Here is a 19,471-nt window from a genome sequence, read left to right on the forward strand (position 1 = left end):
CAGTGCGAATGTGTCTGAATATGCTTTTACATCGCCCTTAAATCGACAAGGAAAACATTTTTCTTTTCTTTCTTTTTTTAATTGTGGAGATTCAATTTACAGGATCATTTTAACTACAGAGTTCATGCCTTCTCCCCGTCTGCTGGGGTGATTGCATCATCATTACTATGATAATTAGAGACCCATCACCATGACAACTGCAGAAGCTCCATCAGCTGATGAAGAACAGTGATCACACTGTGGTTGAAAGCTCCGACCCTGGGATGGGATTGTTTTATCGAACTAGAGCAGTTTCAAAAAGTATAGTTATTTAGTTGTATGCAACCAAACAATAACAATAATAATCAATTTATTTCCTACTACGGACTCCAGTTTTATCAAGCTATTAAGATGTAAAATCCACGCAGCAGATTAAACAAGGTCAGATACAAAATTCAGTGTGATGCACAAGCGGGGACAACGTACAATGACGTGGCATCCTTTTTCAGCTTCTTAAGTCTCATATGCAAAAGTGCACATAAGAAGAAGAAGAAAAGGAAGATGAAGAAAAGCGTGTCGTCACAGCAGACGAGATTCCTCCATCTTCTGGGGCGTTGTTCTCCTCGTGCTGACGTCTTGGGCCCCCGGCCCCCGGCCTCCAATGCAAGTGTAGCGGCCGTGTCTGTGATGGAGATCTTCTCAGCAGAACAAGAAGGGCATCCAGAGGAACGATCGCATTGCCGTGCCCGCTGCCATGCCCGCCAGCAATCCCAGCGCCAGATGCTCCAAGACTCCATCAAATGGGTCCCTCTGAACAACCACCTGGTGGGTTCCTGAGATGAAGAGACAAAGGGAAGACACATTTGATGTTCATGGTCGCTGAATCCGTGTTCGGCAAATCAGAGTGAGGGAGAAGCTCGAATCCAAATCTGAAGAGAAGAGAAATCTGATGCCCCCCCTCAATAAAAGGGTGTTTATCAACCTGAACATATTTCTGAATTGTTCTTTTCGCAATCTTTGTGTTTGCATTTGTGAGTACTGTCATATTCATGTCATGTGTTTATGTAACTTTGTAAATGCTGTTCATTCTGTACACATGACATCTATTGCGTCAGTCCATCCGGGGAGAGGGATCCTCCTCTGTTGCTCTCCTAAAGGTTTCTTCCCTTTTTTCCCTATCAAAGGTTATTTTTGGGGAGTTCTTCCTGATCCGATGTGAGGTCCTGGGACAGGGATGTCGTATGTGTACAGATTGTAAAGCCCTCTGAGGCAAATTTGTAATTTGTGATATTGGGCTATACAAAATAAACTGAATTGAAACTGAATTGAGTCTCCCTGTGTGCATTTGCAATTATTGAAACTGATCTGACCCCATATCTATTTCCCTATGTTTTTTTTTTGTGCCAATAGGTAATAATAGAAAAAAAAAAAACTTTCTTTTACCCAGTATGGTTTCTGACAACTTAATGGAAAAAAAAGACGAGTTTTTTCACGCCGGATTTTTTAAATTTACTCTTTTTTTTCGCTTGATCCAGTCTGTTTGTTTGTGTGCCAAACCGAGCCTCGCTATAAGACGCCTCCTCGTTCTGAAATCTTGCGTCACATCCACTTCAAAATCAGCTTAATATTCACCCGTGACATTGAACATGTTTTAGGGAGCACTAAGCTCCGCTCTGTGTGCTCCACCACAACAAACTACTCTGACAACAGCAGCACTCGTCTCTCCGCAGTTGCCTTGAGCGGTGACGTTGCAACCCCGTTTAGAGGCGCTCCTCCTGGGAAACTTCACAACGATTGTTGTCCCCATTCGTCACTCAGACACTAAAACATGGGTCGGGGTTGAACTATACAGAAGTGAACCTTTAGCAGTCTACGTCGACACCTACATCAATGAAATGTGGGTGACTTATATTGATTATAATTATAAGGCGGCTCCGGCATGTTACCAGAATGAGTGCGATACAATACAATCATACATACATACATACATACACACACACTGTATTTGTATACCAGGCCTGTAACCAGGGATTTAGAAATACTGAGGTCATAAGGTTCCTCCAATGCACCAAAAAAGAAAAGCCCTCTAAAATGTTTTGCAGTTACATAAAAGCAGAGATAGATGTTTTTTTATGAAGTAGAAAGGTGCAAAAAGCAAATACATTTGTGGTACATGTCCAAAGAAAAATGTCTGTGGTGTTCCCTAAAACCTGGAAGGGAAATTTGTGTACTGACAACATGGAGGGGAGTTTTAACATTGTTCATTTGTATATTGTATTGATACAAAGCTTGTTGCAAATCTGCAAAAAAATATTTTTGTTTGGCTTTTTCTCCCCGCCAACACAAAGTTGTAAATCTGATGGTGAAATAATGAATACTTTTTTCGTTGGTGGCCTAAAAGATATGTTGAGTGTGTGTTAACTTAGGCTATCTTTGGTGTGTCCTGTGTTCATTATGGAGAAGTACCTGGTCCTGCTCCAGGCGTGATGTAGACCGTATGGTAGCTGTTGATGGGGACAGCTTGGTAGAAGTCGTCATACGGGTCGTATGTGAACACCTACAGAAAGAAAACCGTTAGCATCACCGAGAGGGAGCAGATTATGTCTCGGCTCTCACAGAGAACAATGGATCACTCACTGGGTTTCTCCTGGTGTCGAGCAGAGTCAGTTTCCACGCTCTAAAGAAGAAGAAAAAAAAAAGACATGAACAAGAATGAAGCACTGACAGATGGTTGTAAAGGGATGTGGTGGAGGAAGCGTTGAGATTTCTTAGGGAAAAGAACTAATACCACACTGTGAAAAAAACATGCCACTCCTGGTAAATTGAAGGGAGAGTACCTACATGGATTCATCCTCGCTGTTAGCACACAGGTTGACTGTTGAGCCGCTTGTGAGCTGAACCACAATGAGATTCTCCCTGGGATTACTCTCCGGTGGACTCACACCTGCGGCACCAAAAACAGGTTAAAGAAGCGACTCGTGTTATGTCTTCCGTCAGTCAAAAAACCTCAAAGAAAAGATGGGAGATCACACATTAAGTGCAGTTGGGTACAATAAAATGGTACATTTTGGATGTCATATAGATTTTATACCATTTAAATGATATCAGTACAGCTTTCGTCATATTGTCATGTTTTCACACTCTTACTGGAGGTCCATTTAAAAATCTCTCTGGACATCTGCATGGACCTGATATCTACACGATGGAAGACACTTGGTTCGCTCTTCTTATTCTTTTTTGTGAGACCATTTTAGATTTTTCTTTAAAAAGCATTTGCTTCTTTGGTGAAAGATCTGCGGTTCGCTCTCCACGGGGGCACCTGGTTCTGTCAAACGCTCTCGTTCTCGGCTCGGCTGCTAAATGCCCCCGCAGAGCGATCCTCAAACAGAAGCATGGGTCCCAGTTCCATACTAAACACTTATTGTATGCGGTACTATTTTCCTCTCCTTGAACAAACACAGTTGTATTTGTTTCTTCCGGTTTAGCGCTAGCTAGTTGTATTTGTGCTAGTTTAGCGCTAGCTAGTTGTATTTGTGCTAGTTTAGCGCTAGCTAGTTGTATTTGCGCTAGCTAGTTTTATTTGCGCTAGTTCAACTCCACTGTTCAATCGGACGTGTTTTTTTTGTTTTTTTTACAGTTTTTAAATTCAATCACCCGTCAGTGACTGTGAGGATGTGCTGAAGGCCTGAAATCACTTATGAGGACATTTTTAATTCCTCCTGTGAGGAACTTAAAAAGCATCATAGCATCATGAGTAAACGGACTCTGAATACAACACACACACACGGCTACAATTTCTTTAATTATTAAATTAAATAAACCTGTCTGTCTGTTAGCTAGCTGACAGGGTTCAGAAAATAGACACTAATAAATCTGTGTATGTCAGTAAAAACCGGAAGGGGGAAAAAACAGCCTTTTAAAGAGATGTTTTTCGTAAACTTCTAAGACACTGCTAACAGGGTATAACATTGACTAATGGATATCCTCAATTATCTTTTGTATTCCAAATGTTATGTGTAAATGTGCTAATTATCAATTATGTAACGCTAAATTGCGCTTAAAAAGTGTATTAAAATAAGCACCTTAACGCGCATTATGGATGTTTTCTTTCCTCTAGTCTGAAAAAACATTAAGGAAGCAAATAGACCCAAAATATCAAAATTGATCAGTGCATTAAAAAAAACAATTACTTATTTTATTTATTTTTAAAGGTGTACTTGCTGAAAAGGTTAAAGGCAGCTGGCTTTACCTCGACACTCCAGGCCCGATCTCACGTCCACACACGCCGTCTTGAGGCTGACGCGGTGCTCCAACTCTCGCCGGCTGTCCGTCTTGTAGAAGCAAAGACTGCCATCTATCCAGAGGTCGCACCAGTTTAGCTTCCAGCGTTTTAGGACAGAAGCTAGCGGGGGAGACACACGGAGGTGGGAAGATGAGTAAGAATGATGACCGTTCACTGAGCTCAACATCGAGGGTCACGTAATTGTCGAGTCGGGACTATGATCAATGCGAGCATCTTGACTGGTCGATTTCTCCTCTTTTGGTTCAAGCTGTGTGAAAAGGGAAAAGTTCCATTGCTTCATCCTATTTCAAAAAGAAACGCTCACAACTAGCTCATGCATTGATTGGACAATAAGTACCTCACACATAGAGGTGTGCGTTTGTTTTCAAGAGGTGTGCGTTCCCATTGACTGTCCTGGGTAAGCCACTGAATAGGCATTGCCAGGCACAATTAATGGGATTAGTCACGAAAGTTGTAGTTTTACAACAGCTGATTTGACCTGATTTGTTTTCATTGATGCGTACGTATGTGTAGCATATGGGCAAAAATGGCTTATAATATGAAAAAGCACGTTTTCTTGATCGTACAATGACCTGAACATGAGAAGCGTTGTGTTTTTGTAAACTCAAAGCTTTTTTTACCTCACGGTTTAGGTTTACATCGACATACAAGAGCGCGTGTTCTTCACTGAGCCGGCCGCCATGTTTTTTGTCGTTTACATGTTTTCAGATTTAAATAAAACTGAGTAGCTGTGCGAGTTACAGGTCGGTGTGTGGCAGCTCTCCTCCCCGCCATCGTGACGTTCTTTAGCCAGAAATAAGTGCGTTCCATAAGCTGCCAGCGTGTGTGTGTGTGTGTGCGTCTCTCTCTCTCTCTCTCTTGTGTGTGTGTGTGTGTGTGTGTGTGTGCTGTCCAGCAGCAAGATGCTATTGCCCTTCTCAAAGTCACCAATGACCTCCTCCTCTCCTCAGACTCTGGCCACCTCAACATTCTCCTTCTCCTGGATCTCACTGCAGCCTTCGACACCATCAACCACAACATCCTTCTCTCCCGCCTCGAATCGTCCCTCAACATCACCGGAACTGCTCTCTCCTGGCTCAAATCATATCTAACAAACAGACAACAATTTATCAGCATCAACAACTGCACCTCCTCCACTGCTCCTCTGTCTCAGGGCGTCCCCCAGGGTTCGGTGCTTGGTCCTCTTCTGTTCATCCTCTACCTGCTCCCTCTTGGAAACATCATACGTCATCACGGTCTCCTCTGCCACTGCTACGCTGATGATGTCCAGCTCTACATCTCCACAAAAGCCATTACCACTACTACTCACTCCACTCTGACCAACTGCCTCACTGACATTAATTAATGGATCCAAACCAACTTTCTCAAACTCAACTGTGATAAATCGGATATGATCATCATCGGCCCCAAATCTCTCACCAAAACCAGTCACAACTTCTGCCTCACCATTGACAACTCCACTGTCTCCCTCCCCTCACATCCGGAACCTCGGAGTCATGTTTGACAGCAACCTCTCATTTGAACATCACATCAAACAAATCACCAGAACCTCCTTCTTCCACCTAAAAAACATCTCAGCCCGTCTCCGCCCATCACTTTCCTCATCTGCTGCTGAAACTTTAATCCAACGCCTTCATCACCTCCAGAATTGACTATTGCAATAGTATTCTTTATGGCACATTTTCCAAAATCCTAAACAAACTCCAATACATCCAGAACTCTGCTGCTCGCCTGCTCACCCACTCCTGTTCCCGTGATCACATCACCCCTGTTCTCCAGAGCCTTCACTGGCTCCCCGTCCCACAACGGATCCAATACAAAATCCTTCTCCTCACTCACAAAGCCCTCCATAATCAGGCCCCCTCCTACCTCACCGACCTGCTCCACCACCACACTCCATCCCGTCAGCTCCGCTCCTCTGATGCCGATCTACCTGTCCATCCCACATAGGACCAAGCACCGGACGTGGGGTGACAGAGCCTTCTCTATATCTGCCCCCTCCCTCTGGAACTCTCTCCCCAAACTCATTCGAGACTGCACTGATCTTTCCTCATTCAAATCGCAAATCAAAACCCACCTGTTCAGAGCTGCTTTTAATGTGTGATTGTTTGTTTTTTTGTTTTTGTTTTCTTATCAGGGTCCGAGCGACTCAAAGTCCCGATTTATTTGTTTTATTTGTTTTACCTGTATTTTAGCTATTCTTATTTATTTATTTTTAGCTTTTAGGATGTTTTAATCATGTGAAGTGTCTTTGAGTATTATGAAAAGCGCTATATAAATTAAATGCATTATTACTATTATTATTATTGCAACTATCCAGTGTTGTCGACGACGACTGTTTTGGGATCGCTCGTGACAGGCCTAGTGTCAATCAGATGCAGAAAGCCAGAAATTGGTGTGTCCAAATTGCAATTTTAAGAAGAAAAAATAACTATAATGTTAAGAGAGGGAGAGTAAACAAACTGAGAATCCTCACGTTAGAGCTACTGGTACTGCGCCCTTATAAAAGTATGTTTTATAAGTATATAATCTGTCTATCACCCTTCCCTTGAAAGCCGTACATCCAGTCTCTACTCACTTTGTCTCCACAGCCAGCCTGACCTCAGGAGCGCCATGTGTTGTTGTTGTTGTTGTTGTTGTTGTTGTCCCAGTCCCTGTGATTTAATAATGAAGACAATCCAGTAGCGGCAAAAAAGGAGAAAATTAAGTTGTTGGTGTTGAAACAAGAGTAAAAAAAAGCAGCTGGTTGTGGACTCCTGACTCTGTTTACATTCCCTCCGTCCCCCAGACAGCAAGGTTCTGGCAGATTAATGTGGACTAAGGCTGACTCACTAGGATCATTCTGGATTAGGAGTGCTTGGCCACTCCCCTTCATATCCCTTCTCCTCTTCCTCACTCCTTCTGGACTGATTTGTCTTGTTGACTCTGGCGCAGTGTGCCACACCGTGTTTATATTGATGAAATACTCTTGTTTCATGCTCATAAACTAACCTCATGTGAGCCTTGTCCCATTCATTAATGTGCACGTTTATTGCACGCTTTTACAAGTTCATCCCTGCACATAAATAACCACATGAGGATTAGCCAGGGGTCAGTTATGAGAGGCTTCGCAAGATGTCGGCAGGGCGGCCCGTGACACGCCGGTGACATCATTTCCTTTTATAGCTTCAGAAAAAAAAAGTCGAAGAGTCACCTGATTGTCTATTTAGAGTGAATTCTTAATTCAGTTTAAGGTCATTGTCTGCAGTGAAATAACTGTCAAACTCATCCGAGAGATGCATTGTGTAAAGAGCTTTTTATCGGACTATCTGACAAATTTGGACAAACAAATCTTTTATTATAATATTGTGAACCCCAGGGTTAGAAGTAGGGAGAAATCAAATGTATTTTTGTGTCGTAAAACACATGCATTATTATTTCATTAAAAATGCAAAAAAAGAAGAAAAAAATGTCTTAGTTAGTTTCTAATTTCTTTTAAAAGAATGTAAGTCTTGCACACAAGTTTAACCAAATATCACAATTTCGATGTTGTTATTTTCCTGACCGAGAAATTCACACGATTCGTTCAAGGACCGTCGGGAATTGAACAACAACATCGAATTAAAAATGTTATTTATTGTTTAATAATGGCTGCCAGTTTGGAACATGGTGGTGTTGGACATAATATAGAAACAAAAATAAAACAGACATTTTAATACATATGTGGGCTGTTTAGATAGGACAACAATATACCTATTGTAGCTTTATCTTGGTGATATCACATATCTTCTCCAAAAACAAACTTTGGATCTTTCTAAATAAATGTCTATTAACTCTTTAAATGAACTATGACACAGCTAACTATCCAGAGAAAGCCCAAATTCTTAAAAGAGACGGAGAATCTAATGGAGTCTGGAGAACCATAAACCCTTTAGGACGTCAAATGGATGAAGGAAAACAGGAAGATCAAACTGATCATGTTCCCTCTACACAACACTGCCATCTGGTGGCAGCATGTGGGATAGACCTATTCCATTCCATTAATGCCTCAGTCCAATATGTCAGCTCTGACTCATTCTAAAGTAAGTCAAAAATAAATAAATACATGTCAAACTTAGACTACAAACATCTTTCTGTATTTGGTGAAATGATGAAAACAGCTACTTTTCTATTTTTATGTCTTAACTGTTTATATGGCCGTCAAAGATCAGTGTACTTAGTGACTTATGAGCCAAATGTAATGATTTTGTCATTGTAACTTTTAATTAACCTGGGAAATTGCATCCTCTCCCGAAGAGGTCTCTTTCATACATCATGCATAATTCTGTAAATGTTATTTTAAATGTCATGAACCATTTATATTATTGGTGAAATTATTTTAAACTATACATTTCAGCTGTGAAAATATATTTTATATTTTGTTTTTTACTGATTCTTTGTGACAATTTAAGTTATTTTTATAATCCATTCATTTATTATTAATATATACATTTTTTTTGTGGATATGTTTTTATTTAGTTTCTTACTGTGTATGGTTACTGCCCATTTTATTCGTTATTCTTTTTATTTTCTTATTTGTTACATGTCCGAAATAATACATGGTGAGGTGAAACTAATGTTTTAAGTTTACACTTAATTATATCTTAATTTTCTTAAATTATATTTTAAACCACAGTACTCTTCATTATTATTATTATTTATTTATGTTTGCAGTAAAATCGCAGACTCTCTTTAAAGCTTTAAATATAACGCGAGCATAGTTTTTGAAAAAGTTTGTACAGGAGTGCAGACGGGAAAAAACAAGCCATTTAAACGACGTCACTTCCTGCAAAGTGGGCGTGTCCTAAACTGTCAACTAACCGAAGAACAACAAAAACAAAGCAGCACCGAGTGGGGTTCCGCGCGAGGACGGTGAGTGCAACGGTCTCGCATAAACACCGTGTCGGTTGCGAAATACAACGTGAATAGTTGCACGCGACGTTGGCTCGGTGAGCCGTGATGACGACGAGTGGGAAAAAAACCCATCTCAACGCCTTCACCCGGAGGTGGAGGTGAAAGGTGTAGCGACGCTGCACACCTTTTCGAAGATCGACTCCAACGGACTGTCGCGAGCTCGTTCGCCTGTGAAATGGATGCGCGTGACCCTGCGCTGCTTTTGTAACATGTTAAAATCGTTACTTTGTATATATTAGCGACATTGTGCGACCTGGCCTCGGTCGTACGTCCCCAAAAAATAACACTCGTAAAACCTGTTGGTTAAACTGTCCTCGCTTGCTATAGTTAGTCTATATAAAATGTGCATTAATAGTTATCGCTATTTAATTGCGGGCATGAATTTGTCAATAACGCACTATTTTGTTCATGTTTAAAACACCGCGGAGGGCAGCGGCGAGTAGTTAACAAAAAGTTGAACTCTTATCAGGAGAAATAACTTGAAAATGACTTGGAATAATTGATAAACAATGGTTTCTGTGTAAGATACACAGGAAGCGTAACCGGTGACGCGAGAAATTGTAACATGTAGATAGATTATAAATAGATGCGTTTTCTTTTTATAATGGAGAATATCAACCTGGTCTTGGCATATGTTCATAAAACATGTGTCACTCTAAAGTTACCATCTCTTTTGTCAGCCTTTTAATGCAAGTTTCATTCATTTGCTCTCATTAATATACCATGCAACTCTATATTTGCATGAATAAATTGGCTTTCTCTGGTTCCCAAACCCACAAATAGCTCTCATTTTTTTTTCTCCCTTTTTGTTTGTTGTCGTTGTTCTTATCATTTCATCAAAGCTGTCGACAACATCGGCGGCCAGGGGAGATGTGATGTGATGTGTAGTTGAAAACAGCCTTTCCTTTGGTCTCTGCTACATCAGAGCTGAGAAACAAGAAACGATCCACGACAGAAACATCAGACGGACTCGTAACGCTCAAACATTTATTAAACACACCTCCTCGGGCGGGCCGAGTTTTTGAGATGATCAGACCCCGTTTATCTGAAACTGATAAGGCTGATCAGAGAGCATTACATCAGGAAACATGACTTTGGCTGAACTACTTTTAATGTCTACATCACTAGTGATACGGCTCCTATACTACTTATTAATGATGATACTGTCACTACACGACTGCCACCTTCTATTCTACTTTTCATTCCTCAGGGAAGTTGTAGCAATGCTTTGCCAAACAGGCAACAAGTAATATTAATCCTCCGTTGTTGTTGTTTGTTTTTAAGGTATTTATATCATTCTCTAGCTTCGCAGTAGTGTTTTTGAGCCGTAACATTGCTTCTCTTCAACGCCACGAGTCAAAAACAGTAAACAGTAAACATCCACCCCACTAACGTGGACTCGGCTAGTGGTAGTGTGGACATTATCCATAACCTTATTGATTAGCTTGCTTTGGTAACCTTCGTCACTGCCTTTTTGATAATTCCGCGGGGGGAAAAACAACGCAGATGGAATCAAGCTTTAATGGAATAAATATAGCAAGAATAACACATTTTACATGACAATAAGTACAGTGTTTTTTTTCTTCTGTTTGATCTCGGTGACTTTCCATTATCTGGATAATCGTACATTTTGTCTCGTGATTTTGTAAAAAGCCCTCTAAGTCGCCGTAATGGTGGTGAAATAGAAATTAGAGCCTGATGGAGTTAACTGACTGCGTTGTTTTGCACCCTCTTCCTTCCCTCGCATACCTCCTCAGGGCTGGGACCATGGAGTCGTCCTCTGATGAGGAGGAGGTGCGCACCTTCGTCCAAGTCCTCAGCGAGAAATACAGCCCGGAGAACTTCCCCTACGGCCAAGGAGTCGTGGTCATGCTCAGCCCACCGGGATCCCCCGTGAAAGGTGAGGGATGAATGCTGCTGGGATGATGTAGCCCATGATTATGATCACCAGGACATTGATTACATTTACATATCAAAAAGCTCCTGAAGTTTGCTTAACTGACTAAGTTTGTTTGCAGATCGCCTGTTCGTGCCGAGCATCCTGGTTCTGAGTGATTATGGGATCCGAAAAGCTGGAGACAGGTCCGACATTGCAGCTTTCTGTGCCCATGTGGTCGAGCTGGACCTGTCCCACAATCAACTTAACGACTGGACCGAGGTGGGTGCCCTTCAAAGACATACCACAGAGAGTTTTATTTACAGTGATATAGACAGAAGTTTGCTCTACGGTGTTGTTGTTGTTGTTGTTGTGTTAATGCTTGTGGGTTTCCAGATCTGCGACATTGTTTCCAACATCCCCCGCCTGGACTTCCTCAATCTGAGCATGAACCCTCTGAGCGGCATAGAGCTGGAGCCCAGCATGGCGGAGGTGTTCCCCAGGGTCCGACAACTTGTCCTCATCAACACACACATCAGCTGGGACACCGTGCACACGCTCACAAAACACACACCCGAGTAAGTGACGCAAGCGCGTAAACGTTGCCTGTGGGTTGTTAATAGAATGACGTATTAAGACCGGAATATACAACAGATGTTTGTCCTTGTTTATTTTTATTGCATCTATTCTACCACGGTGATCGTGTCCAAAGATAGTAACACACAGTCACCTCTCTGCTGCTGTGAATACTCACAAGAGCTTTGAAAATGTACTTCGAGGAACTTTTAACTGGTTATGACGCGGGCTCAATTTAATTATGACGCATCTACGTGACCTACATAAGTACTCAGCCCTCAGAGTGTCCATGTAAGTGTCTTTTAAATACTGTTTGCAGAAACCTGCAGAGCCCAGATGAAGTTGCTTTTGAAACTACAAATTTGTAAACCTTTTTTTTTTTCTTTGGCATTTTCATCAGGAACAAATGGGCATAGGTCTGGACTGACACACTGTTAGTTTGGGGTCTAGAATAACAGCATGACTATGCAGATGCAAACACACACCCTTTTATGTGAGGATGTAAGCGCAAGAGAAACACAAAATGACCACAACATTATTTTAAGAGACGCAGATTCGTCCAGAAAACATTGTTGTATTTGTCATCCTGAACCAACTCGCCTCATCCTGCAGGCTGGAGGAGCTTTTCCTGTGCCTGAATGGCTACAACACTGTGTCCGAGTCCCAGACCTCCTGTCCGTCTCTACGCCTGCTGCAGATCGCAGACAACCAGCTGCAGGAATGGGCAGAAGTGCGGAAGTTTGGGCAGATGTACCCGAGTCTGAGAACACTGGTTCTGGCCAATAACAGTGTGGGCTCTGTGGGTGACACCCATGATGCACTGCAGCGGCTCTTTCCCAACCTGCGCAGCATCAACCTCAACAACTCAGGTCCGAGAGGGCCGGCGAACGGCTGTGAACATTTTCATCTCACCGTGTATTCAGTGCATGCTGGGAACTAAGTATTTTCTGTGGCACTAACACTCTGTGATGTTGCGTTATGCAGGGCTTAGTACATGGGAGGACATTGAGAGGCTGAATTTCTTCCCTAAACTGGAAGAGGTCAAAGCGAAGGGGATTCCTTTATTGCAGCCTTACACCACCCACGAAAGACGTAGCTTCCTTTTAGCACAGTGAGTCTGGCGCACACACACACACACTCGCGCACATCAAACCCATGTTACCCTACACATGCAGGACGGCATGTTTTCTAATTTCCTGTCTAATCCTCATACTCACAAATGTCCCTGCCTGCAGGCTGCCATCTGTCGTGCTGCTGAATGGGAGTTCAGTGTCAAATGGAGAGAGAGAGGATGCCGAGAGGCTTTTCATCCGTTACTACCAGGACTCCCCACAACAGGAACGCCCTGAGAGGTACTTAGACGTGCAGTGTGCTTGTGTCATACAGTCGCACACGTTTATCACTGTGCTCCTTAATTTTAAGAGGCAATCTCAGTGATTGCTGATGAGTTTTTCAAGAGTTCCACACCCTTGAATGTTATATCTTCCATCTCAATCAGCAGTTTGTAACGCATGCTTCAATGCAGTATTACGGTGGGGATGAGCTCTGCGATGTAAAATACTTTTATAGTAATATCAAATCATTTCACGCTGGAAGGACATCCATCCGAAAGGGTCAAAGCATTTCCTGCTCCCTGGAATGCAAAACATATTTTAAAAAATAAATAATTTATCTCCTTATTTGGCCTTTTATTAAACCAGGTGGAACTAACGTAGCATGTTACAAAGTGAAGCAACAGGTCAGTGATGCCCCAAGTATTCATTTGTATCAGTTTTGGTTTGGAATGACCAATCAATATCAAAGTAGGCACACGCATTGTAACTTAGTCACAGCCACGGATGGTTTTAAACGTAACTATTAATTATAATGAACTACTTGTATGGCACCTTCCATATAATCCAGTTTACACCAGAAGAACAGCTTAAAAGATGGCAAACCAAACATTAAAATACAATAAATAATGGGAATGCAATTTAAAATATTGCAGTAACAGTCAATAAAAGGATACAGACTTATTAAAAGCAAGATTTTAAAAAATGGAAAGTGTAATTATTAACATTCTGTCTTCTTTTCAACATAACTAGAATAATCCGTGTGCATGTATTGACCCTGTGAGGCGGCGCTTTGTGTGTATTTGTATCTACCAGATATTCAACACAATGATAGTTGTTGTCTTCATAGCTCATATGAATCAGGAGCCTGAATATGTGAGTGAACACCTGTGAAGTCGTAACAATAGCAACAACCCACCCCTTGTCCTCAATACATTTACAGTATGTGATATCATATTTGGAAAGGAGGTGGGGGGTGACAGCGGTCAAATAATTGCCAGTGCTCCTCACCGACTGCATTCCACTTAACCTCGGCAGAATGTTGGAGAGGGAGTTGTGAAGGAAGGTGCAGTCTCTGACTGGGGGAAACTAACCTTTGGGAGACAATGCCACCAGTCTCTCCCTGCTCAATGAGTCCTTTGTGCAGGGAATTCTCTGATTGGAAAAGTGATACACAAGGTAGCAAGCAGGTTGATTTTTTTTTTTTCCTCTTCATGTATACACCTATACTCTGTCAACCTCAAACCTTAAGTTGAGAGATTGATTAATTTCTGATGTCACTGGAGCTGATCTGCTCGCTATGAATCACTTTTTATTACCGCAAAGAATAGTCCTTTTACGTGAAGATCCGAGGTGTGTTTTAAAACCACGTCACAACATAGTATCATGTCCCGCTGCATAGTTCCGATCGCCACTTCCTGTTCGTGGAGCCAGGTGCTCGGTGTGGGTCCGAGGTTAGGGATCGCCATGACTGCATGTGGCTGCTCCGGGGGGTGTCGGGACACACTCGCTAAGCAGTGAACACACCGATATCCCCTTACCCTTCGGATGGGGCTCTGGCCTTGCTACCCAGAGAGATCAGAGCACTGCATGGTGGGTCACAGCCTCTCAAGTGAACTAATCTGACAACAAGCCTGGCTTTGAGTAGCGCATAAATCACACCGGTGGAGACTGAAACACCTCAATAATCTCTTGAGGATGTGCAGAGAATTGTGAATAATCTGGGTAAAAGGGGTTGTGGGAAACAGAAATAAATGCTTTGGTTGACATAGAGGATTAGTAGCAAGGAATAAGTGAAAGAGAGTATCCAGTAGAATGTGTAGAGACGGACTGAAAGGGACGCTGGACCTGGAACAGTGGATATTGAAGGCCGGCATGGGAGGGAAGAGGGGCCATGGACATTTATACTTTTAAAGCAGGTTATCTTTCAACCAGAGGGCTGCAGAAAGGAGAGAATGAGGGAGGATGCCAGGTAGTGTCTGCATCGGCGCCGCAAGCTGTTTTTCAGCTACTTTACTCCTCATTATCGAAGAATGCTTGAAAGAAGAACTGGAATGCTGACTTGTACCTGCAGCGTTATTTGGTCCATTATACCATTTTTTTTTTTTTAAATAAAGCCTTTTTTTTTTTTTTTTAGCTAAATAGCCTCTCTTAGAATGGCACTTTGTGCGCTCTGGCCTTAGAGGAGAATTCCCACGGTGGGCCACAAGTTTTGGCCAGAAACCCCAAGCCAGGGGGTTCGGCTTTGTCGGGGAGGAGAGGGGAATTGCTTTGATTGGCCCAGCTGTTACAGTAGCTTTGAAAGCACAGGGCCTTTTCTCCTGGATTTTATTTAATCGTTCCCGGGTCCTTATCTCAAAACGCATTCCCCTGAGGTGGCTGAGAGCTTTCTCACGGCAAGCAAGAGGCAGAGAACTCAGTGCCTCTGAACACACACATACACACACACACACACACACACACTCACAGGTACGTGTTTACCCCCCTGCTTCCAGTCCTTATGCTAAGCTAGGCTAGGTGCTTACAGACCCGAGCTTTGTGCTTACACATGGAGAGAAAGAACTTTTGCAACATTTTACTCGAATGAGCAGATATTGACCACAATAACTTTTTAAAGGATAACATAATCCCATTCTTACTGGCACACGATGCCCCGAAACAGGTTACAATTCAACATGTATTTTTCCCTGTTTCTATTCAGTAGTCTTTACAACAACAACCCTGAACCAGTGATCTGACATGCTTCCTCCCCAGGTACCACACCCTTGTGTCCAAGTATGGTCAGTTGGCCCCGCTGGCGGAGGTGGACCTGAGCCCCCGCAGCACCACGGTGGACGTTCGCTGGGGTGAGCGGGTGGAGGCCGTCAGCCTCCACCTGGAGCAGACGGTGGGCGACCTAAAGAAACACCTCCGAGCTCTGCTGCAGCTGCCCACCAATAGGATCAGGCTCTTCTACATCAACCGGGAGATGTCTTCGGTCGTGGGACCCGAGGAGTTGAAGTGCGGCAGCCGGGCCCTCCATTCCTACAGCATCCGAGATGGGGATGAGATTCTTGTTGTGCCCAAAGTCGAAGGTTGCTGCAGCTCCTCAGATCTTTGAGTCCGGAGGCTCTCTGGTCTTCAGGACTTACTTTGACTTGAGCCGTTTTTAGATTAAAAAAGAAAAGGTGAATTTTTTCAGCCTTGAATGTAGAGACGATCGCTGTCCACCACACTGAACAAATCTATACATAATAATAATATATAGTAATAGTAACAGTAATAATAGTCTATTTGTACATAGGAGTGCCACATTCACAAAGCTTGTATCTATTTGAGTGGCACATTTCTGTGGTGCTTGACTGCAGTTTACAGCTCAATTATGAACATTGTTATGCAAATCTAGACATAATGCAAACAGTCCTGGAAGAAAAACAAACAACTGCCATAATTGCCAACTCACTGCACAATTTGCACATTGATTTAAAGAAATTCTATTTTATAATGAAGGCGTTTTTCTGATGAGATTTGAGATTTTAGGAGGAACAAACTTCCCCTTGCTTGTGCCAATTATTTGAGGAGTAACACACGTTGATTGAGTGACAAAACAAATAGATGACACACAAGTTCTGATGAAAATAAGGTTTTCAAACAATCCCAGCTGCTGTGTGCATACGTTCTGTGGTTTCACTGCTCGTTGGGTTTCCAAAAAATGCTTTTCTGCCTCATAATCAGCAGCTCTAAGATGCTTTCGCTCCATTTTCCCATTAATTTTGTGTCAATACAAGATTCGTCTGAGGCTTGTTAACAGTGAACTATGAACAGTGCAAGTTTTTGTGCTCGGCGAGAATTTAGTTGCAGTGAAAATCATTCAACCTACTCCTGTAAAGCCAGAACAATGGCAAACAATGAATCCTAATCATGCAGCAGCCAAGCTGACTTGACGTGCATGCGCGTCTATGTCCGTTTTTTAAAAAGACTCTTTCCCATCACTCAGATCCCTCTCTTTCCAACATGACTCTTGATAGCAGGGAAATAGCCGGGGATGAACCCGAGCTGGAAGCGCAGCTGCTGCTCGGTTCCAGACGAGTGGAGCTCGGGGGTCTGGGACGGAGGAGAGAAGGAGCGTCGATGCTCAAGTTACCGCAGGTCTTCTGGCCGTCCGGCCCCATGAATGGAGCAGCTCTCTCAGCTGGGAAAACGTTGAGGCCCAGTCGGTATGGTAACCACACACGGGTTCTCGTCCCTCACCCGTTCACCTCAGTCTCTCCTCCACATCCGTCTAACACACCTGACACTGCCAGTGTCCGTTGTTTCCCAGGACGTGGGGTCGTGAACCTTTCTCCGTTGGCTCACATTGGCATCGGTTGTTTTCAAAACTTAGAGAAATACGCGTGACCACTTTCTGACGGCCTCTTTCACTGCGGAAATTTAGCAGCCTGGGGTTTCTCAGAACCTGAAACTTCTCAGAACCTTGTCAGGCCTCACTAAATTGGCCCATGGGAATAGTGAGTAAAAATACACTATCAAGGCTAGCACAGTTGTCCACATGCTGGCCGGAGACTTCCACAGACTTGAAGCCAAAACATCTTGGCGGTGAGCAAAGGAAGCACTTAATTTTTTTGTGAGCGGAGCTCGCGTTTTAAAACGTCATTTAAAACGTTAATTTAAGTCATTTCCGGAAGCCCAAATTGTGATCATGCATTAATATTGGGATTAATTGTGTAGCCCTTCTGCGTGCAGATTGTCGTGATCCCCCAAATCCTGACAGAAGTTAGGTTGAGAGCACGAGTACAGATGTTGCTCGCGGCGTATATTTATGAACATAAACGGTGCATGTACGACGTCGTACAAATAATCACTCGGGTTTATTCTCATAGTCCAAAGACAGACATGGACATGTCCGGGCTGATTTTAAACATTGCCGTGTTGTGAAATCCCGCTGCTTGATGTGAGTTGAGGAATAAAAATGTTTTTTTTTTCTTCTCGAACACACTTAATAAGTGAAGGTCAGCTTTCTGTTACCAAAAGTGTGTGAAAATGGCCGCCGTCGACCTGTGGCAGCCTTGCAGTGCCGTCTGGAGAGCAACAGAGAGAACAACTCACGTTGATGGAGGTCGCATTGAGTTCCACTATAATTCGTTCAAACTCTATTCAGTAACAATGTAGTCTTGGGCAAAAGTAAATAATATCCTGATGTGTTTAAATGTAATCTTGCAAACAAGACACTTGTATATTACAGTTGTTTGAAAGATATGTTTTGATAGGAATATGTAATGGATATATGAGTGGGAATTACTTGACAGGGGGGGATGGGGGGGGGGGGGGTGTAAAGATGGTGTCAGAACATCTCTAGTGCGTACACAGGAAGTAATGGGATAAGCGTAAAGCATTTTTCTTTTCTAAAGTAATATTGGATGTATTGGTGGTTTGCATGTTCTGATATTTCTTTTATGTTTGATTTAAAAATGTGTACGAGATGCTTCGTTCCAGGGAAAACAGTGTTGTTTGTGGGCATTTGTAATTCTGAATTATTGTTTTATTTGTGCACCTGTCACCCTCACGTTTATCCTTCAGTAATACCAAATACAAATATTATTTAACGATTTTAAAATACAAAAGATAGTTGATAATCTATAAATCAGTTGACTCTTTGTTGTTGTTGTGTTACTTTATCATGTTTTGTTTTTTCTGTCCCTTCTCAAATGTTTATCTAAATATTTATAATGGTGCTTCTTTTTTCTTCCATTCTCGAGCTCATCGTGCCATATCTACTACACCTCGCTTTCACTTCTCTTTAAGGAATAAATTATAATTATTTCAGCTTATTCCAGTTTTACATCTCGTGTCTGCTTGTACTGGTCGGCTGTTAATGAGGCCACGCTGCATTCGATGAGAAGAACCAATGAACTGTGCTGAACACTGTTCAGAGGTACTGTATGATTTCATGGACCGTGACGTTTTCAGTGGATGTCGCTGCTAGTTGAGAGATAAGATTCACTAAATTCATTAGAATTAATCCTCTGGGGATCGGGGATCAATCATCTTTATCCAAACTATCAAAGGGAAACAAACACTTAACAAACACACATCACTGCATCGTTTCAATAACTGAATACAAATATTCAGACTAAATTAGTACAATAATAAAGCACCTGGTGTAAATGAATTGGCCTGCTTACGTGTCACCTGTGTACTGTTTTCACGGTCTTCATTGGAAGACGAGAGCGTCACGTTACAGGCAGAATGTGCACGTGCTCGGCACGCACAGCTCGGTTTAACAGGCCGAACGCTTGGCAAGGGGAGAAGGCGGTATTCTGCGGATCTTCTCTCATTCTGGCAGGCGGGCTTTAGTGGAGCTGCAAAAAGTCCATTCCTTACGTGTCAGGCGGTGTTGTGTTTCTGGGCCATTCCCTCTATTTTCCCCCTCCTTCTCTTCCAGCAGCTCTAATCCTGTGTGAGATATCTATGACCACCCATCTCCAAAAGTGTTCC

At 42.6% G+C, this 19,471-nt stretch overlaps 2 protein-coding genes across 2 annotated transcripts; one reads left to right on the forward strand and one right to left on the reverse strand.

Moving 5' to 3' along the window:
- Positions 1–678: 678 nt before the first annotated feature.
- Positions 679–7,053, reverse strand: plekhb1 (pleckstrin homology domain containing B1). Its single transcript, XM_034550837.1, has 6 exons — positions 6,861–7,053; positions 4,229–4,381; positions 2,821–2,923; positions 2,617–2,656; positions 2,446–2,536; positions 679–812 (listed from the first exon to the last, which is right to left on the reverse strand). Exons 1-6 carry the CDS (start codon positions 6,895–6,897, stop codon positions 679–681), a joined length of 558 nt encoding a protein of 185 aa, XP_034406728.1. The 5' UTR covers positions 6,898–7,053.
- Positions 7,054–9,094: 2,041 nt separating this feature from the next.
- Positions 9,095–18,804, forward strand: LOC117742322 (tubulin-specific chaperone cofactor E-like protein). The gene is made up of 8 exons (XM_034549499.1): positions 9,095–9,172; positions 10,972–11,114; positions 11,233–11,372; positions 11,487–11,668; positions 12,279–12,535; positions 12,651–12,777; positions 12,902–13,018; positions 15,752–18,804. The coding sequence occupies exons 2-8, from the start codon at positions 10,982–10,984 to the stop codon at positions 16,095–16,097; spliced, it is 1,302 nt and encodes a 433-aa protein (XP_034405390.1). The 5' UTR covers positions 9,095–9,172; positions 10,972–10,981; the 3' UTR covers positions 16,098–18,804.
- The last annotated feature ends 667 nt before the right edge of the window (positions 18,805–19,471 follow it).

The sequence above is a fragment of the Cyclopterus lumpus genome, chromosome 14 (assembly GCF_009769545.1).
Source record: "Cyclopterus lumpus isolate fCycLum1 chromosome 14, fCycLum1.pri, whole genome shotgun sequence".
NCBI lineage: Eukaryota > Metazoa > Chordata > Actinopteri > Perciformes > Cyclopteridae > Cyclopterus > Cyclopterus lumpus.

What these genes read in the sequence shown, in the direction of transcription:
- plekhb1 (XM_034550837.1), bottom strand. Translation starts at nt 6,897, where the DNA reads ATGGCGCTCCTGAGGTCAGGCTGGCTGTGGAGACAAA. An exon ending in ATCGGGCCTGGAGTGTCGAG is followed by an intron (nt 2,924 to 4,228) that starts GTAAAGCCAGCT and finishes TTGGTGCCGCAG; the next exon opens with GTGTGAGTCCACCGGAGAGT. An exon ending in TCGACACCAGGAGAAACCCA is followed by an intron (nt 2,537 to 2,616) that starts GTGAGTGATCCA and finishes TTCTTTCTGTAG; the next exon opens with GTGTTCACATACGACCCGTA.
- LOC117742322 (XM_034549499.1), top strand. Translation starts at nt 10,982, where the DNA reads ATGGAGTCGTCCTCTGATGAGGAGGAGGTGCGCACCTTCGTCCAAGTC. An exon ending in AACTTAACGACTGGACCGAG is followed by an intron (nt 11,373 to 11,486) that starts GTGGGTGCCCTT and finishes GTGGGTTTCCAG; the next exon opens with ATCTGCGACATTGTTTCCAA. An exon ending in CGTAGCTTCCTTTTAGCACA is followed by an intron (nt 12,778 to 12,901) that starts GTGAGTCTGGCG and finishes CCCTGCCTGCAG; the next exon opens with GCTGCCATCTGTCGTGCTGC.